Source organism: Schistocerca americana, chromosome 7, assembly GCF_021461395.2.
Source record: "Schistocerca americana isolate TAMUIC-IGC-003095 chromosome 7, iqSchAmer2.1, whole genome shotgun sequence".
NCBI classification, from domain to species: Eukaryota; Metazoa; Arthropoda; class Insecta; order Orthoptera; family Acrididae; genus Schistocerca; species Schistocerca americana.
This window is the reverse complement of record NC_060125.1, coordinates 340646589-340674126: the sequence shown is the minus strand read 5'-3', so window position 1 is coordinate 340674126 and position 27538 is coordinate 340646589. Positions and strand designations below refer to the sequence as shown.

Genomic DNA, 27538 nt, shown 5'->3' with positions numbered 1-27538 from the left:
GCAGAGGCCGCGAGGGGCCCTGAGAGGAGGCGCGACAACGGCAGAGCGGCGCCTCTGGAAACGACGTCGTTACCTGCTGGGCTGGCCGTCGAGCAGGGCGCTCTCGGGCAAGAGCTGCGTCCGCGTGCCTGCCCTAATACTCCACTGTGGATTTCTTTGCAAGCAGAAAACGGAGCCTCTGTTCCGGAAGGACGTTGTGCCGCTGACAGATGCGACAACTTCAGCTGTCTTTAAAAGGAGCGTGTAACTGGCTTTGAGTGAAAATTAAAACGCTCTTAAATAGGCTTAATGTATAGTAATTGGAAAAAATAAACGAAGTTCAAAATTTAAATACCTCAGAGCAATCATTCAAACCAAACGGACTGACCAACAACGCCAGATCGCAGAAGACTGAGAATGTTTCAGCTCTCCAAGAATGCAGCTGTTGTGGCAGAGCACCTGAAGGAAAATTTGGAAAATATTTCGAGTAGATTTCCTCACCATGTTATAGTTCTGGATGGAGATTTTAATTTGCCGGGTATAGACTGGCAGACTCACACATTTACAACGGGTGGTAGGGACAAAGAATCCAGTGAAATTTTTTTAAGTGCTTTATCTGAAAACTACCTTGAGCAGTTAAACAGAGAACCGACTCGTGCCGATAACATATTAGACCTTCTGGTGACAAACAGACCCGAACTATTTGAAACAGTTAACGCAGAACAGGGAATCAGCGATCATAAAGCGGTTACTGCATCATTGATTTCAGCTGTAAATAGAAATATTAAAAAAGGTAGGAAGATTTTTCTGTTTAGGAAAAGTGACAAAAAGCAGATTTCAGAGTATTTGACGGCTCAACACAAACGTTTTGTCTCAAGTACAGATAGTGTTGAGGATCAGTGGACAAATTTCAAAGCCGGCCGAAGTGGCCGTGCGGTTAAAGGCGCTGCAGTCTGGAACCGCAAGACCGCTACGGTCGCAGGTTCGAATCCTGCCTCGGGCATGGATGTTTGTGATGTCCTTAGGTTAGTTAGGTTTAACTAGTTCTAAGTTCTAGGGGACTAATGACCTCAGCAGTTGAGTCCCATAGTGCTCAGAGCCATTTGAACCATTTTTGACAAATTTCAAAACAATATGCATTAGATGAGTATGTGCCAAGCAAGATCGTAAGAGATGGAAAAGAGCCACCGTGGTACAACAACCGAGTTAGAAAACTGCTGCGGAAGCAAAGGGAACTTCACAGCAAACATAAATATAGTCAAAGCCTTGCAGACAAACAAAAATTACGCGAAGCGAAATGTATTGTGAGGAGGGCTATGCGAGAGGCGTTCAATGAATTCGAAAGTAAAGTTCTATGTACTGACTTGGCAGAAAATCATAAGAAATTTTGGTCTTATGTCAAAGCGGTAGGTGGATCAAAACAAAATGTCCAGACACTCTGTGACCAAAATGGTCCTGAAACAGAGGATGACAGACTAAAGGCCGAAATACTAAATGTCTTTTTCCAAAACTGTTTCACAGAGGAAGACTGCACTGTGGTTCCTTCTCTAGACTGTCGCACAGATGACAAAATAGTAGATATCGAATAGACGACAGAGGGATAGAGAAACAATTAAAATCGCTCAAAAGAGGAAAGGCCGCTGGACCTGATGGGATACCAGTTCGATTTTACACAGAGTACGCGAAGGAACTTGCGCCCTTTCTTGCAGCGGTGTACCGTAGGTCTCTAGAAGAGCGTAGTGTTCCAAAGGATTGGAAAAGGGCACAGGTCATCCCCGTTTTCAAGAAGGGACGTCGAACAGATGTGCAGAACTATAGACCTATATCTCTAACGTCGATCAGTTGTAGAATTTTGGAACACATATTATGTTCGAGTATAATGACTTTTCTGGACACTAGAAATCTACTCTGTAGGAATCAGCATGGGTTTCGAAAAAGACGATCTTGTGAAACCCAGCTCGCGCTATTCGTCCACGAGACTCAGAGGGCCATAGACACGTGTTCCCAGATAGATGCCGTGTTTCTTGACTTCCGCAAGGCGTTCGATACAGTTCCCCACGGTCGTTTAATGAACAAAGTAAGAGCATATGGACTATCAGATCAATTGTGTGATTTGATTTAAGAGTTCCAAGATAACAGAACGCAGCATGTCATTCTCAATGGAGCAAGTCTTCCGAAGTAAGAGTGATTTCAGGTGTGCCGCAGGGGAGTGTCGTAGGACCGTTGCTATTCACAATATACATAAATGACCTTGTGGATAACATCGGAAGTTCACTGAGGCTTTTTGCGGATGATGCTGTGGTATATAGAGAGATTGTAACAATGGAAAATTGTACTGAAATGCAGGAGGATCTGCAGCGAATTGACGCATGGTGCAGGGAATGGCAATCGAATCTCAATGTAGACAAGTGTAATGTGCTGTGAATACATAGAAAGAAAGATCCCTTATCATTTAGCTACAATATAGCAGGTCAGCAACTTGAAGCAGTTAATTCCATAAATTATCTGGGAGTACGCATTAGGAGTGATTTAAAATGGAATGATCATATAAAGTTGATCGTCGGTGAAGCAGATGCCAGACTGAGATTCATTGGAAGAATCCTAAGGAAATGCAATCCGAAAACAAAGGAAGTAGGTTACAGTACGCTTGTTCGCCCACTACTTGAATACTGCTCAGCAGTGTGGGATCCGTACCAGATAGGGTTGATAGAAGAGATAGAGAAGATCCAACGGAGAGCAGCGCGCTTCGTTACAGAGTCATTTAGTAATCGCGAAAGCGTTACGGAGATGATAGATAAACTCCAGTGGAAGACTCTGCAGGACGGACGCTCAGTAGCTCGGTACGGGCTTTTGTTAAAGTTTCGGGAACATACCTTCACCGAGGAGTCAAGCAGTATATTGCTCCCTCCTACATATATCTCGCGAAGAGACCATGAGGATAAAATCAGAGAGATTAGAGCCCACACAGAGGCATACCGACAATCCTTCTTTCCACGAACAATACGAGACTGGAATAGAAGGGAGAAGCAATAGAGGTACTCTAAGTACCCTCCGCCACACACCGTCAGGTGGCTTGCGGAGTATGGATGTAGATGTAGAATGTCTACAGAAAAAAAGTGTTCCGGTACCAGTATGACTCGCGCTCTGTACGTTCTGTCCTAAACTTAATTATATATGCAGACAATTCATCCACGGTGGGAATCGAGGATCTCGACCATTTTTGCCTGTTATCGACATTGATACGGGCAAAACATCGGTCTCTGTAATTCGAAGAGTTTCGAGAACGTTTTAATTTTAAGTTTGAAGACAGATAACAAACGACAGAATAATGTCTTTTTTTTTCGTGAGAGATAATTACGAATTCACGATTTTTTCTGCTTGTAAAATTTCATGATTCTACGCCAACGTGTCAAAATATGTAACACGTATGGCCGTTTTTTTTTTTTTGATTGCATTGACTTAGAAGTGTAAGTTTTTGTATGCCCATCCTTTTGAAAGGAAGGTGTTGGGGACGACGGCCGTTTGATATTGTGAGAAAATTTAGCGCCTACTGCCGTCGTTATGATTTTACTTATTTTGTAACTACCAGTTTCGGCGCTTCAGTGCGCCATCTTAAGGCTGTAGTTGATACTGAAGGGGCTGACACGATCCCTATACATACCGCATCAGTGGCCAACATAACTGGTGCGCAGAGAGTGTTGTCACGGTGCATCGGTCCGATTCGGCTTAATTCGATTCAACCCGGCTTGCATGGTGAAGCTGCCATTATGCGCTGCCCACTGTGGTTGATAGCCGGATATTCAACACAGGAATAGATAAATTCAAAACAGGTACTAGAATAATGGAACAAACTGCTCCGAAAAAAAAAGGAAAGATCCGCGAAAGTCCATTTATACTGGCGCTGGAAGTTCCGGACGATAAAGCGGCACAGTAGTTAAGTGTGTAAGGAAACGTCTATTGAAAGACATTATAGCAAATTGCATTCAGAAAAGTATAGTGAAATAAATCATATGGGACGTCAGAGAGGAATAATTAAGGATGATACAAACTCTTGCAGTAGAGAATTCTGTATCAACAAACAATGTCTCTACTGAAACTTCCTGGCAGATTAAAACTGCGTGCCCGACCGAGACTCGAACTCGGGACCTTTGCCTTTCGCGGGCAAGTGCTCTACCAACTGAGCTACCCAAGCACGACTCACGCCCGGACCTCACAGCTTTACTTCTGCCAGTATCTCGTCTCCTACCTTCCAAACGCTACAGAAGTAAAGCTGTGAGTACCGGGCGTGAGTCGTGCTTCGGTAGCTCAGATGGTAGAGCACTTGCCCGCGAAAGGCAAAGGTCCCGAGTTCGAGTCTCGGTCGGGCTCGCAGTTTTAATCTGCCAGGAAGTTTCATATCAGCGCACACTCCGCTGCAGAGTGAAAATCTCATTCTGGAAATGTCTCTACTAGTACTTTAGGATGTTTATTTTGGTTAAAGGTCCCGGGAAATGACCTGGAGTTTGTTTACATTACTCTTAAATTTGTATTCGTCTTCCATTTCCCTTACGTTATTCCTAACACAATCTTTTTTCTCTAATTCAGAGCGAAGCACCCCCCCCCCCCCCCTGAAGCGTGCTGCAAAAAGGACTCTTAGAGCTAGTTATATAGTTGCTCTGCGTTTAGCAAGACCTGGAAAATCGTTTATGGAAGTGCCATTAATATAGAATATTTTGTTGGATGTAGGAGAAGCAATTAATACTGCATTAGCTACTGCATACAGTGGGATAAAGCTTTCCAGTATGACAATAATTCGGCAATCGGCGACATCGCCCGGAATTTGCATGAACAATTCGCAGTCAAAATTTAAAACCCGCTAGCGTACGCCATCGCACTTCCTGAGCCCACGGATATTAGCGACACAGCTCAATTAGCCTTTTTTTTTTTGCGTGGCGTGGACGGCGACATACAGGTAGAGCTCCTGGATGTGTTTTCGGTGGACACTGCTACAGGGCGGATATTATAGAAGCGGTCGAAATGGCAGCTGAAGGAACATGACTGACAAGGGAAAATTTGTTTTCCACAACCACAGACCACCAATGCTCTGTAAAGTTTTTGGCTTACTGCGAAAAAAGCATAACGTGCCGAATTTACCCTCTTTTTCATTGTTTTTCAGTCCAAGAGGCTCTTTGTGCAAAAGTTATCAAGCTTCAAGACGTGATAACGTAGTGGTGCATATCATCAACTATATTCGCATATCACGGGCTCATTTATCGTCAGTTCAAAGAATTTTTGATTTCATTTGTGGAGCACCGAGAAATCCCCTGTCATACTGAGGTTTGCTGTTTGAACAAAAGAAAAGTGATTTCCTGAGTTTTTCGAGTACGTGAGGCAGTGTCTCAGGTAAAAGGACGTCCAGAGCCACTTTTGCATGGCCCTGAATGGGTACCTGATTTAGCATTTTTAGCAAACATTATGGCTTAAGAGCGCTTCATACGAAACTGTACTTGCAGCGTAGGTAGCGCTTCTCGTCAAGTGTAGAAAATTTACTGAACAGTGCGATTTCCAACGACTGCTGTCTAATGACGGAGCACTTTGATAAGAATGTAGATTTTCTACGCTATAGCAACCGTAAGTGGCCTTTCAGTTGACTGCTGTTCTTCGATTGTACTCTTTGACAGGCTAGTGTATACCATCCTGAGTGTAGACTGATCTGATGAATGTCCTTTCTGCAATGAGCCGAATATTGCTTAGACGAAACGACTAACATGCGAATGTTACCTCACGGCGAAAAAAAAGATGTGATTTGAAATCATGTTTCACTTATATTTCTACTTGCATCTACCGCTATCCTTTCAAAATCACTATAAAACAGCTTTGTATCAGACATTGGACTTATTTTTTCACATGCAAGTATGGAACATTAAAACCGATCACTCATATATCTACTTTTTATTTATTTAGTTGTTTGTCATTTATATTCCCCCTCTAGGGAGCGCAGTCAGCGGCCAAGTTGGCGACACCCCTGTCTTTGCTTAACAAAAGTAAGAGTAATACAAATGTAAATTTTAACGTAATGTAAGCTGCGATGATTCACCCCTTGTGATAGTACTAGGAGGGAGAGCTTAATAAGACTGTTGCATTTAGAGGAAAGAAGTTGAATATGTATTCGGGAAGGAACTAATGAATGACATATACGTTTCGGGACGCGGGTAGGGTTGCAGATAAGCAGAGAAACAATAGTTTGGAGCCTTCATTTGGGCTGGAAGGAAGAGAGTGAATTATTGAAGGGTATAGAGAGTATATCAAACGTGCATGATGAGCCGACGAAAGTGAGGTAAAGTGGACAACATTTGGACAGGCGAGGATGGGTAGGATGAGAATCTTGTATGTGTGGGTGATAGTCGTATGATTTAGTCCCAAAGTTTAATTGGTTAGTAGCGTTGGTGTAAAGCAGACTTTCTTTTCTGTTGTTAATAGGTGGGAATTCCATGTTAGTTTTTGATAAAGTGTTAGTCCCACGCATTTAGTGTTTTAGTTAGGTGGATTGGACGCGTGTAGATTGTAAGGTGGAGGTCTCGAGAACAGATAGCTCGTATGGGTTCTTCTATAATTATTGTTTGTATTTTAGCAGGGTTGATGGATAGGTAAAACGAATTTCACTTGTTGTTGATGTTTCTGAGATGATGTTGGATGGATCGTTTGAATAAATGAGGGGTAGGCAGTGTCTTAAGCATATTGTAATAAGGTACACTAGAGTGGGTTAGGTTTGGAGCGTCGGTAGTACGTGGGGGATAAGGAATTACGTAATACTCCCTGGAAAACAGTGAAGCACCTATAACGCAAGGTCGGATATCTCTGTAACTTTGTACACATATGCGGGTGTGGTAATGGGTATGTAAATGCAATTCTTTGTGAAAGGTAGAATGGCCGCCAGAGTGCAGTAGTGTTGATCCTAATTGGTGTTGTTACCAGGCCAGCTGCGTGAAGAACTGCAACGAGTGAGCACTGTGAAAGACACAGATATGCCCCATACTCTTGTGGACAGCGTTATCAGCAACTGACACTGTGGACCACCACTGGACCGGTTGGTCGAAACGTGCAATATCCATATTTGTAGGGCTCTCGGATGTGAAAGTGACCCGATGTTGGACTGCATGGGAATGTGAGAGCAAGAATTTTCGTCGTCAAGGCTCTGGTCGACCACGTGACCACAGCTGCGCCTGCCATTCAAGAACAAGCAGTGGACTCCCTGCGACATTCTGTGCCGTGGCACATCAATGGTTGGAGAGTAGCAGCAGCTGGACTAGATGATTACTGTCCCATATGTAGACTGCCTTTAACGTTTCAACACAAAAACGGCAGCGTTCGGAGAGGTGCCGTACTGTGTTCAGTGACAAATCACGTTTGTATTCTACTCTGGATAGCCACTGCCAACGAGTATGCTGGTGATCTGGGGAGCGGTACCATTCTTACAATGTTTTGGAGAAGTACAGGAGTGTTGCTCCTAGAGTCATGGCGTGGAGAGCCGTCAGGTATGACTTCAAGTCAAGGTTGGTAGCGATTGACGGAACTGTGACAGCACAATGGTGCGTCACGGACATGGTACCTCCTCATCTATTACCTCTGATTCGACATTGTCGTAGTGCCATTTCTCAGGAGGACAATGCTCGTCCAGACCCGCCTATGTTTCTGTGAGACGTCTGCGTGGTGGTGAGATACTCCAATGGACAACAAGATCCCCACGACTGTCGCCATCAGAACATTGGCGAGGGGGGAGGGTGGTTGGAGGCCCGCTCGGACGTCAACTCCGTAACTCCGTCCCAATACTAGTTCCCAGGATATCAAGGACCAGCTGGCAATTTAAAGTTATGGGAGGGCTAGCACAGGACACAACGGATTTATGACACCCTTACCAGGTAAATCAGTGCTATATCCAGGCCAGAGGGGTTTAATAAGGTACTGATACACTGAGGAGCCAAAGAAACTGGTACACCTGCCTAATATCGTGTAGGGTCCCGCGAGCAATCAGAAGAAGGCGCATCACGTAGTGGCATGGACTCGACTAATGTCTGAAGCAGTGCTGGAAGGTATCGACACCATGAATCCTGCAGGGTTGTCCATAAATCCGTAAGAATACGAGGGGGTGGAGATCTCTTCTGAACAGCACGTTGCAAGGTATCCCAGATATGCTCAATAAAGTTCATGTCTGGGGAGTTTGGTGGCCAGCGGAAGTGTTTAAACTCAAAGAAGTGTTCCTGGATCCACTCTGTAGCAATTCTGGACGTGTGGATTGTCACATGGTCCTGCTGGAATTAACCAAGTCCGTCAGAACGCAGAATGCACATGAATGGATGCAAATGATCAGACACGATGCTTACCTGCGTGTCACCCGTCAGAGTCGTATCTAGACATATCTGGGGTCCCACATCACTCCAACTGCACACGTCAAACACCATTACAGAGCCCCCACCAGCTTGAACAGTCCACTGCGGACTTCCAGGGTCTATGGATTCATGAGGTTGTCTCCATATCCGACAGGTCCTACCACTCGATACATTTTGAAACGAGACTCGTCCAACCAGGCAACATGTTTACAGTCATCAACAGTCCAATGTCGGTGTTGACGGGTCCAGACGAGGCTTACAGCTTCGTGTCGTGCAGTCATCGATGATACACGAGTGGGCGTTTGGCATGGAAAGCCCATATCGATAATGTATCGTTGACTGGCCCGTAAGCTGACACTTGTTGATAGCCCAGCGTTGAAATCTACAGCAATTTACGGAAGCGTTGCACTTCTGTCGTGTTGAACGATTCTCTTCAGGAATTAGAATTATATATTAATACCATATATCAACGGGGACAGGTGAAAATGTGTGCCCCGATCGGGACTCGAACCCGGGATCTCCTGCTTACATGGCAGACGCTCTATCCATCTGAGCCACCGAGGGCACAGAGAACAGTGCGACTGCAGGGACTACCTCGCAACGCCTCCGCGGGACCCACATTGTCACCTTATACGCCCACACACTACATTGGTAGTGTCACTATCCAAAACACTCATTACTCGTGGAAGACATTCTTACCAAGTCCCGTAAGAGTTCGGGTAAATATGTGTGCATCTGCACAAAAGAGGAAGGTCATGGCCGGTATTGTCAGAACTATATACATATATGGATATGGTGCCTGTTCTTTCGGGTGTTGGGTAGGGACACTACGAATGTAGTGTGTGGACATATAAGGTGACAATGTGGGTCTCGCGGGAGGCGTGCGCGATAGTCCCTGCAGTCGCACTATCCTCTGTGCCCTGTCCTGTTCTTGCAGGGTCTTTTTCCGCAGCAGCGATGCCGGAGATTTGATGTTTTATCGGATTACTGATATTCACGGTACACTCGTGGAATGGTCGTAAGTGAAAATCCCCACTTCATCGTTACCTTGGAGATTCTGTGTCCCATCGCTCTTGCGGCGACTATAACACCATGCTCAGACTCACTTAAATCTTGATAACCTGCCATTGTGGCAGCAGAAACCGATCGAACTGCGACAGGCACTTGCTGTCTTATAAAGGCGTTGACGACCGCAACGCCGTATTTACATATTTCTGTATTTGAATACGCATTCCTATACCAGTTTCGTTGGCGCTCCACTGTAACTGGGCTCCTACTGCCAAGTTCTTTGTAAATTTGACTCGATTTTGTAATCACTGAGAAAACATCACACACTTTCTCAACCCGTCAAGTTCCATTTCGTTACCTCTTCCTCTTGTGTGTGCTTCACTCTTTTTGTCAGGTAGCGTATTTGATTAGTACTTACAATAAATCCAAATTTATCTTACCTATTCTCACGAAAGTTGCAGGAAATTCATTGAGCGAGGTGTTGCAGTACAGCACTTATCAGAGATTCAAAGCACCGTTTTGGAGCAGTAAGCTTTACGAAATGTAGTCTACACCATAACTCTCATACAGCTGGGCCATAATACATTTGCTGTTGTCGAGGTGGAAGTGTAGTTCCACAATGGGCCTTCATTCCGAGGAGCGTAGCTCAAGTCTCCATCCACATTTAGGTTTTCTGGTTCCAGTGCCCCTCCTCTGCCTCTGTAGGAAATTCTTAGAATATCTCCTAAATGAAATATACACGAATTTTTTGACAAGAACCCAATAACGGTTAAAGGCAGTTGGATCAAACTTTTTGTTGTTATTTTCATGCATTACCAGCCCCAAATAATAATAGGTATCCTGACATCAGAGAAATCAACTTTTTCACTTTTTCCTAGCATGGTTGACAGATGGGACATTTTCTGCTGACCAGCCATGTTAGCGAAGCCATTTCTATCCGTTTTCTTTCAGTATCGTGTAGTTTCAGCTGTATGAGTTTACGCCATTAATTATGATACAGCCTGCATAGACGTAGAAACAACTCTACACTGACTAGATATTGGAACAACCCTTTACTGACTAGTGTTTTGACGTATACTAGAGACAGATACTTCGAACAGTAACGACAGAACTTGGTTGATTACGTAAACTTTCCCAGCTTATTAACTGATGGTGTTCTTGTCCGGTCTGCAACCGGAACATACAGTCATTTGACTCATATTTCAGCGGTCCACCTGAAGCTATATTCAGATGAAAAGATGGCAGCCTAGTCCGACGAATCGTTGAAATACTGCGTCAAAGTGTGATCCGGATGTAGATCCGACAAGAATATAATCAAATAGTGACAGAATTTGCATAATAGTATAGAAATATGTAATGGCTCATGTTACGGCGTCGACTTACCTCCAGAATATGCTCCGCCATGGTCTCCCTGTCTAGACGACGACTTGTCGTCTTTATCACGCCTGAAACAAACAACATCGAATTATTATATTTCGTTTTTCGCTCATGAGGAACATGGCAATACACCATGACCTTATCAGTAAATAATGTCAGAACTTGCACTTATATAGATACAGAGCTGTAAATATTTGTCTTTGTGCCTATAATAATTTCTGCAGCCATTGTGCACTGCACATGGCCAATTCGAACGATTATTCTAGCTATATGCTATGTGGAATAAAGTACCAACGAGAAATTTCCAGCCAAAGTGATGATAACATTCAAAAACGTGGTAAATTATGAAGGAAGAGGAGAGAAATGTGCCCTAAAGCTAATCTGAAGGAATTAATTTAAGCAGCAGTCTTGGAGAACGAAAACAAAAATACCATGAAAACAACATTTCTTTTCACAACGTTTACAGAAATTGTCCGGTCACTTCCGGAGACAATTTAACTCTTAAGCCCCAGAAAAATAATCAAGATACGATCATAGGATTTTTCAACCTGGAAGAAGCGTTCGAAAATGTAAATTGGTGCAAATGTTCGAAACTTTGACAAAAATATGGGTAAGCTGTAGGGAAAAACGGGTAATATACAACTTCCACAAGAACGAAGAGATAACAATAACTCTGGAAGACCATGAACGAAATGCTTGACTTAGAAAGGATGTAAAGATAGGGATGAAGTCTTTCGCCCTAGTGTTCAATCTATACATCAAAGAAGCGATTACAGTTAGATTCAAGAGTAGGATTAAAATTGAAGGTTAAAAGATATTAATGATAAGATTCACTGATGACATTGGAATCATCCGTTAAAGTGAAGAAGAATTACAGGATCTGTTGATTGGAATGAACAGCCTAATGACTACAGAGTATAAAATGAGAGTAAATCGGAGAAAGATGAAAGTAATGGGAAGTAGCGGAATTGAGAACAGCGAGAAACTTAACATCAAAATTCCCGATCACGAAGTAGTAGTAGTAGTAGTAGTAGTAGCTTTACTCATCCGTAGATCTCTTTTTACAAGGATATAGGACATGTCAAAATATTTACAAGTTTAGACCAATTTCAAATAAGCTAATTCGTATACACATACATTTACAGACTTCTAGATAGAGACAATCATTAGATTTACTCCTGCTTTACAATACTTTCTTTTACAAATAACTTATTAACCAATGTAATGCCTCACTGTTCATTCATATCTCACTATCAGTCACTGCACATACTATACACACATTGTTTTATGACACTTCACTCACTACACACACACACACACACACACACACACACACACACACACACACTCATGATCTCTGGGCCATTTTCTGTACCGCAACTTCCCATTTGCTATCATGAAAAACTGAGTCAGCATCCCTCTATAATGAGTGTGATGTTGAGCTCAGAATAGGGGAAGAGGTGTCAGTATTGTACTATGCGTAGCTTGGGGTAAGTTTTTCTAGAAAAGGAAAGAAGAAGGAAAAAAATCTAGTGTGAAGGTGTTACGTGGAATGTTGGGGTTTTATAATCATTATTTTTATTTATTTGTTTAATATTTTTTAACCAAACCCCTAGTCTGTTGAGACCTGAGTTTCTGCTGCCATATACAATTTTCAAACAACTTATGGGAATTCAGCCAGGTAACATCTACAGCGACCGCCGATATCTCGGCGGGAATACACCCCGCCATTTTCAAGTTTGTGCCTTGAAAATGGCGGGATGTATTCCAGCCGAAATATCGGCGGTCGCTGTAAATGTTACCTGGCTGAATTCCCTTCTTTGTTTTATCTAAGTAAGCCTTCAATGTATAAAATGTATTACATAACATGTACTTTTTAGCTGCCTTCTTAAATATGTGTATTTTTGCAATTTCTTTAATCTCTTTTGGTAATTTATTGTACAGTTTTATTCCTCGCTAGAAAACGCTGTTATGAGTTTTATGTTTATTTTTTCTTGGTTAAATGTATGTTGAGTCTAGTTCTTGTCCCATGATTATGGACAGAGCTATTTGTGCAGTGATTACCAATGTTATTTTTGATGTATACAACTGACTGGTAAATGTATTCACCTGGAGCATTTAAAATCCCCAGTGTTTTGAACAGATCTTTAGAACGAGCTCGACTAGTACTTTTGGTTATTATTCTTATGGCTCTTTTCTGGAGTTTAAAAAGTGTGTTTATATTTTGTGCATTTTTCGCCAAAAAAGAATGCCACAGTTAAGAATTGAGTGTACGTATGAATAGTATGTAACTAAAATACACTGCAAGTCGCTTTGTGTGTTCACACCACTTCAACTGAGAATCAATATTCATTCCTAGAAATTTTGCCTTTATTACACAGTTTAAAAAGATGCCATCTACATTTAATTTAACAATGTCATTTTCTCTCTTCAAAATGAAATTCCTGGCATTAGTTTTCTTTATCTTCACTGTCACTTTATTGCTTATTGACCAATTGTAAACTTCCTTGAAAATCTGATTTGCTTTCTCTGCAAGGAGTTCTCTTGTTTACTCAGTGACTATAATACTGCTGTCATCAGCGCAAAGAATTTTTTCACCGTGAGTAACATTACTGGGAAAGTCATTGATGTACATGAGGAATAGTATTGGTTCTAATAGGTTAAGTCAAGGAATTCTGCTTTGTAGGCATGAAAATAAACCATGATGAACGGAGCAAGGAGGACATAAAAAGCAAACTAGCACTGGAAAAACGGCATCCCTGACCAAGAGAAATCTACTAGTATCAACCATAGGCCTTAATTTGAGGAAGAAATTTCTGGGAACGTGCGCTTAGATCATACCATTGTATGGCAGTGAAACACAGGCCGCGGAAAACTGGAACAGAAGAGATTCAAGACATTTGAGATGTGGTGCTACAGAATAATGTTGAAAATTAGGTGAACTGATAAGGTAAGGAAAGAGGAGCTTCAACTCCGAATAGTCGAGGAAAGGAATACATCGAAAACACTGACAAGAAGAAGGGACAGGCTGACAGGACATTTGGTAAGACACCAGGGAATAACTTCCATGGTACGAGAGGGAGCTGTAGAGTGTAAAAACTGTAGAGAAGGACAGAGTGGAATACGTCCAGCAAATAAGTGAGGATGTGGGTTGCAAGTGCTACTCTGACGTGAACAGCTTGGCACAGGAGAGGAATTTGTGGTGGATGGGCCGCTTCAACTGAGCCAAAGGGCTGATGAGAGAGAGAGAGAGAGAGAGAGAGAGAGAGAGAGAGAGAGAGAGAGACCGCAGGTCCGCTGTTTCTGATGACATAAACTATTTTGGAGACAATCTAAGCAGCCAACTTAGATTGTTTCAGATGATGCAGTCATTTACTGTCTTGTAAAGTTGTCAAATGATCAAAACCAATTGCAAAATGATTTAGAAAAGGTAAGTGTGTAATGCGAAACGTGGCGCAAGTGTGAAGTCGTCCACATGAGTAAAAAATAGAATCCGCTAAATTTCGGTTACACAAGAAATCACACAAATCTAAAGGCCGCCAATTCAACTAAATACTTAGGGGGCACGGTTATGAATAATTTAAACTAAATACTTAGGGGAAATAATTACAGATAATTTAAAGTGGAATGGACAGATAGATAATATTATGGGGAAAGCAAACCAAAGACTGCCATTTATTGGCAGATCTCTCGAAAATGTAAAGAGGCTGCTTACACTACGCTTGTCCGCCTTCTTCTGGAGTATTGCTGTGCGTCGTGGGATCCGCTTCATTAGAACTGACAGAGGACATTGAAAAAGTCTAAAGAAGAGCAACTCGTTTTTCATTATCGCGAAATAGGCGATAGCGTGCGACGGATTTGATACGCGAATTACAGTGCCAATCATTAAAACAAAGGCTTTTATCGCTGCAGCAGCACCTTCTCATGACATTTCAATCACCAACTACCTCCTCGGAGTGTGAAAATATTTTGTTATTGGCCGCCTACGTAGGGAGAAATGATCATCACAATAAAATAAGAGAAAGCAGAGCTCACACGGAAAGATTTCAGCGTTCCTCCCGCGCGTTGATCGAGGATGGAACGTAGAAAAGTAGCCTGAAGGTAGTTCGATGAACACACTGCCAGGCACTTAAGTTGTGAGTTGGAGAGCAATCATGTAGACGTAGGTGAACTAATGCCTTGTTCTCAAGTGCTGTTAGTACAGATCTAACTGAAATAGATTCAAAACTACGAATATGAGACACCGTTTTATGCACCATCAGAAATTTTGCAGTAGTTACCCTAGTAGCTACGTGTTCCATGGGTCACAACGCACGATGTACCTTACGGCATAGTCAGTTTATACAATATTAATTTAACTGCTATTTAGATACTGCTACATGATCATGATCAATAGATAAAAAAATGTCGTGTGACTAGGGCCTCCCGTCGGGTAGACCGTTCGCCGCCGGGTGCAAGTCTTTCGATTTGACGCCACTTCGGCGACTTGTGCGTCGATGGGGATGATGATGATGATTCGGATGACACAACACCCAGTCCCTGAGCGGAGAAAATCTCCGACCCAGCCGGGAATAGAACCGGGGCCCTTAAGATAGACATTCTGTCGCGCTGACAGCTACCGGGGGCGACACGATCTATAGATGATTTCACGTAAGAAAAAAACATTTAGTTTCATCACACAAGTAATTATGTAACACTCTTGCATTAAATAAAAATAAATAAGGAAATAAAAATTATTCTGTGGAAAAAAGCAGTTGTGCTGAAGTAACTACTACTTTCACATTTAGGTTTGTCATATACCAAGCGTTTAACAGCACTGGGTAAAGGATCATAAAGGATCAAAATTTTGGTAGCTGCTATATTCACACATTTCTGAGCTATAATCAGATTAAATGACGAGCAACGAAGATAGTTTCTTCTTTTAGTGCTGTAATTTTGAATGTCATTATTCCCTCTGGACTCTAAGGATTATTTACAACAAAGGTTACGAGAGTAAATACACTGAGGAAAAAATCGCAACACCAAAAAATAATTAATGTCGAGTAATGAAATTTCGGAAATACATTTGTCTAGGTAATATACGTACATGATTAAGGTATCAGGACCACAGATTAATGAACGCGCAAGATAAGCCATTGTAGATGTGTAATGCTGATACAATATTAGCCGGACGCGGTGGCCGAGCGGTTCTAGGCGCTTCAGTCCGGAACCGCGCGACTGCTACGGTCGCAGGATCGAATCCTGCCTCGGGCAGGGATGTGTATGATGTCATTAGGTTAGTTAGGTTGAAGTAGTTCTAAGTTCTAGGGGACTGATGACCTTAGATGTTAAGTCCCACAGTGCTCAGAGCCATTTGAACCATTTTTTTGGTACAATATTAACCGGTGTAACCGCCAGAATGTTGAATGCAAGCATGCAGACGCCCATGCACAGTGTTAACATGTGCCAGATATCAATTTGTGGGATGGAGTCCCATGCCTGTTGTACTTGGTCGGTCAACACAAGGGCGGTTAATGCTGTTTGCAGATGTCGCTGGTTTTCGTCCGATAATATCCTGTATGTTGCTCGATTGGAGACAGATATGGTGATCGATCAGGCCCAGCAACATGAAGACACTCCGTGGAGCATGTTGGGTTACAACAGCGGTATGTGGGCGACCGTTATCCTGATGGGAAAAAGCCCCTGGAATGCTCTTCATGAATGGCAGCACAACAGGTCGAATCACTATACTGACGTACAAACGTGCAGTCAGGGAGCGTGGGATAACCACGAGAGTGCTCCAGGTATCATACCAAATCGCACCTCAGACATAACTCCAAGTGTAGGCCTAGTGTGTCTAGCAAGCAGACAGGTTGATTGCAGGCCCTCAAATGACCTCCTCCTAATAAATATACGACCATCACTGGCACCGAAGCAGAACCAGAGTTCACCAGAAAACACAATAGTCCTCCACCCAGCCCTCCAATGAGCTTTCGCCGGCCGGAGTGTCCGAGCGGTTCTAGGCGCAACAGTCTGGAACCCCGCGACCGCTACGACCGCAGGTTCGAATCCTGCCTCGGGCGTGGATGTGTGTGATGTCCTAAGCTTAGTTACGTTTAACTAGTTCTAAGTTCTAGGGGACTAATGACGTCAGAAGTTAAGTCCCATAGTGCTCAGAGCCATTTGAACCTTTTTTTCCCTAATGAGCTTTCGCCTGACACCAATGAAGTCCCAAATTGCGGTGGTTTAGGGTCAGTGGAATGCGCAATACAAAGCTCGTGGGTCGGAGCTGTTCTGAAGTAACCGATTCGTAGCAGTTCGTTGTGCCATTGTGATGCCAAGAGGCTGCCTAAACTGCTTCTGCAGATGCGGTACGATGCGCCACAGTCATACGCCGAAAACGATGCTGTTCCCTTTTTCGAGTGCTACATGGCCCTTTGTAGCCCGAACTTCTTGCTACCATACCTTTTCGTAATCACCGCTGACAGGCAGTAGTCATTTACAGTGGCTATATTTCTGCCGAGTCTTTCTGAAGTTTCGCAGAAGAAACATCCAAATTATTGTTGCCCTGTTAAACGACCTCGTTCGAACCCAGTGAGGTGTTTATAATTGCGTCTTGGCGTCTTAATGGCTTTCTTGACTAACGTCAATTCACCAAGTCCAATCTCAAAGGTAACAAACGCTCATGACTGTTACAGCGTGTATTTAAAGCAAATCTGATCTGCATCCTCACAGTGGCGCAACGAGCGCCATTCTTATGCGGCTGGCGCAAAATTTGAATAGATGTCGTCTTTTAGGTATAGAAACACACCTACGAACTTTTGTTCATGTTGCACAATTCCTTCTTGGTGCTGAAATTGTTTCCTCGTCAATGTATGTACTCGATGATGTAGTTAAAACACACAACTCCTTGAACAGTAGTAGCAAAGATAGCCGAGGGTGGGTACCACATACTGATCTAACGGCACGTTTTTGTGCACTAAACAGTTACTTTCTTAAAGACGATATCCCAGTACACAATCCCATACGACTTTACTGATTGGAAAGTGGAAAAGTGTACTAACTTACTGCTTTATGTCTCTCCAAGGCTATCAATGAAAGGAAGCGCAGAAGAGACTGAACTGAGCTACTTAAGAAGCTATACAAAATGTTATTTTTCTTTAATTGGTTTAAATTCTCATCTAAATGTAAATATATTTTTTTTGTTGATTGTGTCTTTCCTAATTTAAATTTATCACTAGTGTTGTACCCATTGACGTGCAGAATTAAATATGCTGTACTTTATTTGAATTAAGAGTAAAAGTCCATTTGTAGAAAACGAGTCAATAATCCTTCTAAACACTTTACATACAGATCGACTTTCCGAGTAGCAATAAAACATACACTATTGGTTTGTTAACTGACACTGTAAGTAAACCGTAATTTCTGAGTTTCAGCAACTCACTTCCTGTAATTTTTTGATTAAAGTGAAACTCATATATTGATCGTCTTATTTATGGATTAATGAGACTACGCGGGTGCTTTCAAGCACCATTAAAAACCATCCATAAAATACCAGCTGATCTTTACAATCTACAGTGGTTTCGTTAAGTAATTCTGTTTTACATACCGCTAGTGAGGTTACGTTCAGTAATGACGAATAATTAAATTAGGGCTGGAACACAAAAGGTTATCAAGAGAGTCCCTAAAATCTTATTTCCAGGATTTGTGCGAGCAGACGTTTTATACTTTCGTGTTCGGTGTGTGGGAATTTTGTGCTGTCGTGGCATGTGAGTAGTTTAACTTCCAGCACCTTGGATGTTATTATGCCTCTGAAAATTGTTCGTATTTTATGATAGCGGCGAAGGAAAAATAAAAAAAGGATAGAGAGATTTTACAGTCACGTCACCCAGTATAAAATGAGAAATTTAATAGCTTATTATAGAGGACCCAGACTATACCTGGTTTAGACTAGTCCAATTCACAGGGAATTTATTTTTACAGAGACTGCAGACTCCCATCAGAATAACTAACAAAGAATAATGGGATACAATATTACCTGTTGCCCTGGAAGGCGTTGCCGCTAATGTGGTACAGCGGTAATTTAACGTTTCTCAGAACCGTGTAAATTCTTCTTAGCCTGCGAGAGGAAATATCGCCGCTGGTGCCATTAACGGCGTTTTCACAACTTTATCACGATATGAATATCAATGGGAGCTGCATTATTAATGGTTAGCAAGTTTGTAAAGTTGGCGCATTCGCCGCGGACGGGCGGCTAACGACGTTGCACGCTGTGAAGGATCGTTTATTTTCGAGATCTGCGGGTCCAAGAAACTCCGCAAGAAATACGAAAAAAAACTTGGTCAGGAATCAGAGATAAAAGGATTCACATAAAACGCTGACATACTCCTATAAATAGCTAACAACTTTCACTTTACAAAGACTGATTCACGAAACAACATGATACATGTGGTACTCAGTCACTCCGGTGCCTAAAGCGATAGTTTGCTAAATTACGTTACGTAGAATTCTCCGTGAGCTTGTGAAATCAAACGTAAACATCTTGAATTATTTCTTCCTTTCTTCTGTCGGTCTTCATCAGTTCCCCTTGCGTAGACGATTTTAATTCTTTGGATGACAGCATAAGCTGAATCACTGCACCTCTATGGCACATACACTGTATGACTGCAGCCATAAGAATTTATTTTTATTTATTTATTGCGCTTTTCATTCTCTACTCTAAGAAGCATGAAGTTTGAGATCCGGCCCATTATAGAGCCGCTGCGTCTGGACAGACAAAGATCTGTTACAGCATTCGCCTGCTAACCAAGGGAAACCTTCCGAGACCTTGGTCAGAAGCGGGGCATTACGACTACTGCAGTTTATTTCTGAGACAATGTCATCAACAGTCTCAGACAAAAATTAAAACTGTGTGTGTGTGTGTGTGTGTGTGTGTGTGTGTGTGTGTGTGTGTGTGTGATGTGCTATGTGCACTACAAGAAAAGAGAAGACTGAAACAGTCAAATTATAGCATCACCACCAATTGCAGATTAGATTCTGCCCAACGTAGTTCGTTATGGTCACCTAACGTTTCTTTCCCTTTTTCGTGTTTGTCCAAGTTCAACACCTCAAAGTCAGTGTGGCTATTGTTTTGAAGAATTTAATAACTGTCTGAGTGGGGTGCCCTGTTTTTAAATTCCTACTCAGTGCTCCACATGCTTGTTTCTATTAGACATTTTTCTTTACATCTACGCTTTGAAAATGCGCGATGTCACATCCAAAGAGTCCAAAATGCAAGACTTTTTGCAGGGTTTAACTGGAATATAGCGGACTCATCTACGAAGTCGTTCTGTTTGGTCGGGACCTGGGAGCGATTTTGCAGAGGTGGGGTGGCGAGGGGGGGGGGGGGGGGGAGGAGAGGGGGGGGAGAGAAAAAGGGAGGCACAATATTCTTACGAAAATTTGTGACTGCTGTGTCTCATGATGTCATTCACACAGTTATTTTGCGGGGCTAGTGTAATATTAAAGATTCGTACGATGAGTCCTCAGATGTTTCTCTTCTTTTCTGCGTTCTTTAAAATCTGTAATTATTTCGTTTTTTCCTTCTGCAGAACTACGTTTCTTATCTTGCATCACATGACCGTGATCTCGTTAACCTGAAAGTGCTCTGTGAGAGTCTGAAATTATTTTCTTGTCAATTTTTCTCGCACTCCTAATAATGAATTCAACTGCAACTTCAGTGAATGTTTTTAGATAAAGAGAACTACTTTTAGGCATTTTTACCGTATCGTGTGATGGATAGACTCGTATGCATTCTGAGTTTCACAAGTAGTGACCTGTTTTGACCGTTAAACGAAGCACGAGAAGTACCGCATATTGCGTACGTGAGTAATACTGTGTCAATGAAAGTGCAACTATAATTTTCTAATGAAACAGAATCTGAAATATCATATAATGCGAAAATTAATTTATTTTCACCAACTTCCTTTCTACGGATGTGCTTAACGCCAGGCTTGGATCCCGTACCTCGTTAAAATATTTGCAGAACCGTTTGTAAATACTGCCGGAAAAAAATGCAAGACCCTCAAAGGCAAGGCCATTCTACTGACAAGTGAGGTGACAGGTAGCTCATCATTGCAGGATTATATGATAAATTCAGTCCAAATGAAACACACATGTTACAGTAAAGGGTGTCCAAGCAGTCGCATCAATACACAGCGTATCCTCCTGTCGCGGCAAGACAGTCGTCCATTTCCGCAAGGTTATGAAGGTGCCGAATGCCATCCTATAATAGACTATCCCAAGCATCTGGCGCCTTCTTGCAATTCGGCAATGGTTCTTGCAGTCCCTGGAAACAACTAAGTTCTCACTTCATCATGTGCCACACGTCTTCATTTAGCGTCAAATCTCGTGATCCAGGGCAGCAAATGTACTGAACGTGCATTGTCCTACCGAAAAAACACATCACTTTCCTGTCGAAGAAATGGCAGTAGCATGGGGATAACATCCTGTGCAATGTAGTGGCGACTGGTTCTTTAGCCTGCAGAAACACCAAGTGTGACCGCGGGTTGTAACATGCCCCCCCCCAACACACACACACGCCATGAAGCCTGGTAAGCGACCTGCGTGTAGTGGGCGAATGCGCCCTGGAATAGGCAGTTCACCAGGTCTGCTCCGTACACACGTACGTCCATCACTTCCATACGGACTGGACATAATGTCATCACTGAAGACAACAGAGCGCCAATCCACTTTCCAGTCAGATCTTTCACGGTAGCCACGTTTGGCGGTGTCGTGGCGTCACGGTAGCCTGTCCGGAGGCACATGGTTCCCAATGGTCCCTGCTGAGACAATTGGTGTAACATGTGCCTGGATTTCGTCCCTGGATGGTGTTCGGTCGGCCACTGCTGGTCTCACAATTCGTCGATCTTGATGTGTATCTGTACTACGCGGACGTCCAGAACCTGTTCTACACGTATGGCAATGGACCACAGACCGCTGCTGAGAGCACCGACACACCACCGATGCACTGTGCCCAACATGTGCAGCAATCCGTGGATACGTCCATCCAGCACCCTGCAGGCCCAGAATGCGACCGTATTCAAATGGGTGAAGCTGTCAACAGGAGTATGTACACGTCGGAAGCGTATGGGTCTATCTTAGAATGAATGTTGTAAACATGGTTCACCTCCAAATTCAGCACAGTTACTGCCCGCAGAGTGAAAACATATAGGGTGTACAGACAGGCCCCTGAGCGCCATCAGATTGCCGATGAGCGCGACGAATGAATCACTAGCACTGCAACCCCACAATATGCATTTACACTACTGACCATTAAAATTCATCGACCAAAAGAAATGCAGATGATAAACGGGTATTCATTGGACAAATATACTAGAACTGACATGTGATTAAGTTTTCACGCAATTTTGGTGCACAGATCCTGAGAAATCAGTACCCAGAACAACCACCTCTGGCCGTAATAACGGCCTTTGTACGCCTGGGCATTGAGTCAAACAGAGCTTGGATGGCGTGTACAGGTACAGCTGCACCTTCAACACAATACCACAGTTCATCAAGAGTAGTGACTGGCGTATGGTGACGAGCCAGTTGCTCGGCCACCACTGACCAGACGTTTTCAGTTGGTGACAGATCTGGAGAATGTGTTGGCCAGGGCAGCAGTCCAACATTTGCTGTATCCAGAAAGGCCCGTACAAGACCTGAAATATGCGGTCGTGCATTATCCTGCTGAAATGTAGGGTTTCGCAGGGATCGAATGAAGGGTAGAGCCACGGGTCGTAACACATCTGAAATGTAACGTCCACTGTTCAAAGTGTCGTCAATGCGAACAAGAGGTGACCGAGACGTGTAACCAATGGCACCTCATACCAACACGCCGGGTGATACGCCAGTATGGCGATGACGAATACACGCTTCCAATGTGCGTTCACCGCGATGTCGCCAAACACGGATGCGACCATCATGATGCTGTAAACAGAACCTGGATTCAGACGAAAAAATGACGTTCTGCCATTCCTGCATCCAGGTTCGTCGTTGAGTACACCATCGCAGGTGCAGCGATGGTCTCCGAGCTGATGGTCCATGCTGCTGCAAACGTCGTCGAACTGTTCGTGAATGCGTTTTATTGGCAGGACACTTAGAGAATGTAACAGACCTACTAAGGAGACAGCCTACACTACGCTTGTCCGTCCTCTTTTAGAACACTGCTGCGGGGTGTGGGATCCTTACCAGATAGGACTGACGGAGTGCATCGAAAAAGTTCGCAGAACGGCGGCACGTTTTGTATTATAGCGAAATATGGGAGAGAGTGTCACAGAAATAATGCAGGATTTGGGCTGGAAATCGTTAAAAGAAAGGCGTTTCTCGTAGCGACGTAATCTTCTCACGAAATTCCAATCACCAACTTTCTCCTCCAAATGCGAAAATATTTTGTTGACACCGACCTACATACGGAAGAACGATCACAACGATAAAATAAGGGAAATGAGAGCTCGTAAGGAAAGATATAGGTGTTCATTCTTTCCACGCGCTATACGAGATTGGAATAATAGAGAATTGTGAAGGCGGTTCAATGAATCCTCTGCCAGGCACTTAAATGTGATTTGCAGAGTATCCATGTAGATGTAGATTTGTTTCGCATGTACAGGCGGCAACTCGGAGCCAACGAAGTGGTTGAAGTTCGTTGCGGTTCGGTCTGCTGGCGATAACATGAAAGCGTTGGCGGTTGGTTGGCGATTGTTCCCCTCTCCCAGTGTGGAAACCGGGTCAAATGTTCGTTGGCTCAGTAGCGATTTGTTGTGTCTCTAGAATCGGTTATGTACGAGTATTTAATTTGGTCAGGACAGCCGCAAGTCGCACTTTTTTACAGACAGATTTCGGTCTTCAACAAGAACTCAGAATAACAAGTGCAGTAGTTGGCTGTTAAATTACAGAGCGAGAGGAGTGAATAAAACATACTGAGTGCGACTTGTGGCTGCCCTGAAACCATTTCAACAGTCACTGTTTCCCCTGCAGGCGACACCTTCTCTCGCTAAGGATGTGTATTTATTGTGTTTTAAAATGTTGGAATATAGAGTGGAGTATGGAGATAGCATTAAAGCTGATACTTCTGTCGTGAATGGGACTGTTTATGGGCTCATACGAACTGCGATTATAAAAACAAACTGCAAAGGCTAGGCGGTTGGAGGGAAACAACTCAGCTATTAAAAAGTGATAGGCACGATGTGAAAAAGAAAATGGTGATTTAATGGACATCTATTCTCCGTGACCGCCAGAGAGAAACAAATAAAACTGGGAGTGACTATTAACTTCTTGATACAGGTACAGCTCTTCTAAAGATATTAGATATTTTAGCGCCAACACAATTCAGTAACAGCTTGAAACACGTTGCTTTCATTACGGAAAAAATTAAATAGCCAGTACTCTAACTCAGCTTTTATGCGGACATTAATTTTGCCCCACCGCGCTGCTGCTTACTTTTTAAAAGAGACGTCTCCCACCAGCGTTGTTTCTTCTTCTTTTTCTTTTCTGGTGATCAACTTCTTGTAGCAAAATAAATGCTGCTCATGCGACGATTGCTAAGTTCTCTTCTTCCCTCACAACATCGGCCGGTGAAATTGTAATTAAAACGCTACCTTAAGACAATCAACTGCGATTCCACATGGCCGAATCCCTTGGCGCCAAGTCTTTCGCGCGGTGTGGCTGAGAAGCCGACCGCCAGTGCATTGGTGACCAACGTTCGGTCGAATCCGATCTCTGCGCTGGCCTAGTGTGCACGCGCCTTTAAAGGGAGAGAACGCGCCTTTAAAGGGAGAGAACTGATTTCCTACCGCATACTCGTACCTGAGCTTTTGCTCTATCGCTAGTGACCCCGTCGTCGATGGTACTTCTTCCGCCCATCCTTTCTTCGTACTTCGACCACAGAGATGGAGGACACGTAAATGTCTTGCGACTAGGGCCTCCCGTCGGGTAGACCGTTCGCTGGGTGCAAGTCTTTCCATTTGACGCCACTCAGCACCCAGTCCCTGAGCGGAGAAATCTCCGACCCAGCCGGGAATCAAACCCGGGCTTTTAGGATTGATATTCTGTCGCGCTGACCACTCAGCTACTGGGGGCGGACTAGGACACTTAATGAAAGCACATTACGCAGTGTAACATAGACTATTGGCCATTAAAATTGCTACACCAAGAAGAAATGCAGATGATAAACGGTATTCATTGGACACACATATTAAACTAGAACTGACGTGTGATTGCATTTTCACGCAATTTGGGTCCATAGATCCAGAGAAATCAGTACCCAGAACAACCACCTCTGGCCGTAATAACGGCCTTTATACGCCTGAGCATTGAGTCAAACAGAGCTTGGATGGCGTGTACAGGTACTGCTGCCTATGCAGCTTCAACACGATACCACAGTTATCAAGAGTAGTGACTGGCGTATTGTGACGAGCCAGTTGCTCGGCCACCATTGAGCAGACGTTTTCAATTGGTGAGATATCTGGAGAATGTGCTGGCCAGGGCAGCAGTCGAACATTTTCTGTATCTAGAAAGGCCCGTGCAGGACCTGAAACGTGCGGTCGTGCATTATCCTGCTGAGATGTAGGGTTTCGCAGGGATCGAATGAAGGGTAGAGCCACGGGTCGTAACACATCTGAAATGTAACGTCCACTGTTCAAAGTGCCGTCAATGCGAACAAGAGGTGACCGAGACGTGTAACCAATGGCACCCCATACCATCACGCCGGGTGATACACCAGTATGGCGATGACGAATACACGCTCCCAATGCGCGTTCACCGCGATGTCACCAAACACGGATGCGACCATCATGATGCTGTAAACAGAACCTGGATTCATCCGAAAAAATGACGTTCTGCCATTCCTGCATCCAGGTTCGTCGTTGAGTACACCATCGCAGGTGCAGCGATGGTCTCCGAGCTGATAGTCCATGCTGCTGCAAACGTCGTCGAACTGTTCGTGCAGGTGGTTGTTGCCTTGCAAACGTCCCCATCTGTTGACTCAGGGATCGAGGCGTGGCTGCACAATCCGTTACAGCCAAGCGGATAAGATGCCTGTCATCTCGACTGCTAGTGATACGAGGGCATTGGGATCCAGCACGGCGTTTCGTATTACCCTCCTGAACCCAACGATTCCATATTCTGCTAACAGCCATTGGATCTCGACCAACGCGAACAGCAATGGCGCGATACGATAAACCGCAATCGTGATAGGCTACAATCCGACCTTTATCAAAGTCGGAAACTGCTTTTTGTGTATGAGAAATCGGTTGGAACCTGTCATGTCAGCACGTTGTCGGAGTCGCCCCCGGCGCCAACCTTGTGTGAATGCTCTGAAAAGCTAATCATTTGCATATCACAGCGTCTTCTTCCTGTCGGTTAAATTTCCCGTCTGTAGCACGTCTTCTTCGTGGTGTACCAATTTTAATGGCCAGTAGTGTAAAATGAAGTTGGACTTGAGAACCATGGTCTCTCAGAGTGTGGGCACCATCTCGCAAAACGACAACTAATGCGACAGACAGCACCTCCCTGATCCTGCGCCCATGCTACAGACTCTTTCTCCCAGCAGGCGCCGCCCCACGTTCATTCGCCCGCTGGCTGGTTCTGCGCGCAGGCCGCTATCAATTTCCAGCGCTGATCCCCGCTCTCTTCATCACACGAGCTCAGCTCTCCGCTCCTGTGCGCAGTGCACGTCTTCCGGCGCCATTCGCGCAGCCCTGGCTGCTCCCACTGTGGGAAGCTGTTCCCCCGACGCGGCTGGCTGTCTTACCCGGCGCTGGATAATGTGGATCACCGGGTGAGGAACGATATGGCACATTGCTCGCATCGACGACTGACACCTCACGCCTGCAGTGAGCTAGGGACGACAGGTACTGGCACAGAACGAGAGAATCCATCGTCTCTACGTGTATGGCCATTGCTGTTTCCAGTGTATACAAGACATGTTAATAAATTTGTACCACTTCGAAAAACTAATGAAAACAATTAAGTTATTGTTTGTTTGCAGGTACACCTGGTTACAGCTTGAAATCGCCGCGTCACAGTACCGTAGACAACCGCTAAGGAGCCGGAACAGAATCGTATAGTCCGCTGAGAAATTGGAGTTTTTTTTTTTTTTTTGTCATCAGTCTACTGACTGGTTTGATGCCGCTTGCCACGAATTCCTTTCCTGTGCTAACCTCTTCATCTCAGAGTAGCACTTGCAACCTACGTCCTGAATTATTTGCTTGACGTATTCCAATCTCTGTCTTCCTCTACAGTTTTTGCCCTCTACAGCTCCCTGTAGTACCATGGAAGTCATTCCCTCACGTCTTAGCAGATGTCCTATCATCCTGTCCCTTCTCCTTATCAGTGTTTTCAACATATTCCTTTCCTCTCAGATTCTGCGTAGAACCTCCTCATTCCTTACCTTATCAGTCCACCTAATTTTCAACATTCGTCTATAGCACCACATCTCAAATGCTTCGATTCTCTTCTGTTCCGGTTTTCCCACAGTCCATGTTTCACTACCATACAATGCTGTACTCCAGACGTACATCCTCAGAAATTTCTCCCTCAAATTAAGGCCGGTATTTGATATTAGTAGACTTCTCTTGGCCAGAAATGCCTTTTTTGCCATAGCGAGTCTGCTTTTGAAGTCCTCCTTGCTCCGTCCGTCATTGGTTATTTTACTGCCTAGGTAGCAGAATTCCTTAACTTCATTTAATTCGTGACCATCAATCCTGATGTTAAGTTTCTCGCTGTTCTCATTTCTACTACTTCTCATTACCTTCGTCTTTCCCCGATTTACTCTCAAACCATACTGTGTACTC

At 43.8% G+C, this 27538-nt stretch overlaps 1 protein-coding gene and 1 non-coding gene across 2 annotated transcripts in view; both read right to left on the bottom strand.

The window, feature by feature from the left end:
* LOC124622512 (fat-like cadherin-related tumor suppressor homolog) overlaps nucleotides 1-27538 on the bottom strand; it is an 883388-nt gene that overhangs the window by 213946 nt on the left and 641904 nt on the right. The window contains exon 5 of the mRNA XM_047148232.1: nucleotides 10737-10798. Coding sequence (XP_047004188.1) covers nucleotides 10737-10798 — 62 coding nt within the window. The remainder of the gene's footprint in view (nucleotides 1-10736; nucleotides 10799-27538) is intronic.
* Nucleotides 8836-8910, bottom strand: Trnat-ugu. Its single transcript has one exon. It is a non-coding gene; the product is annotated as a tRNA-Thr (tRNA).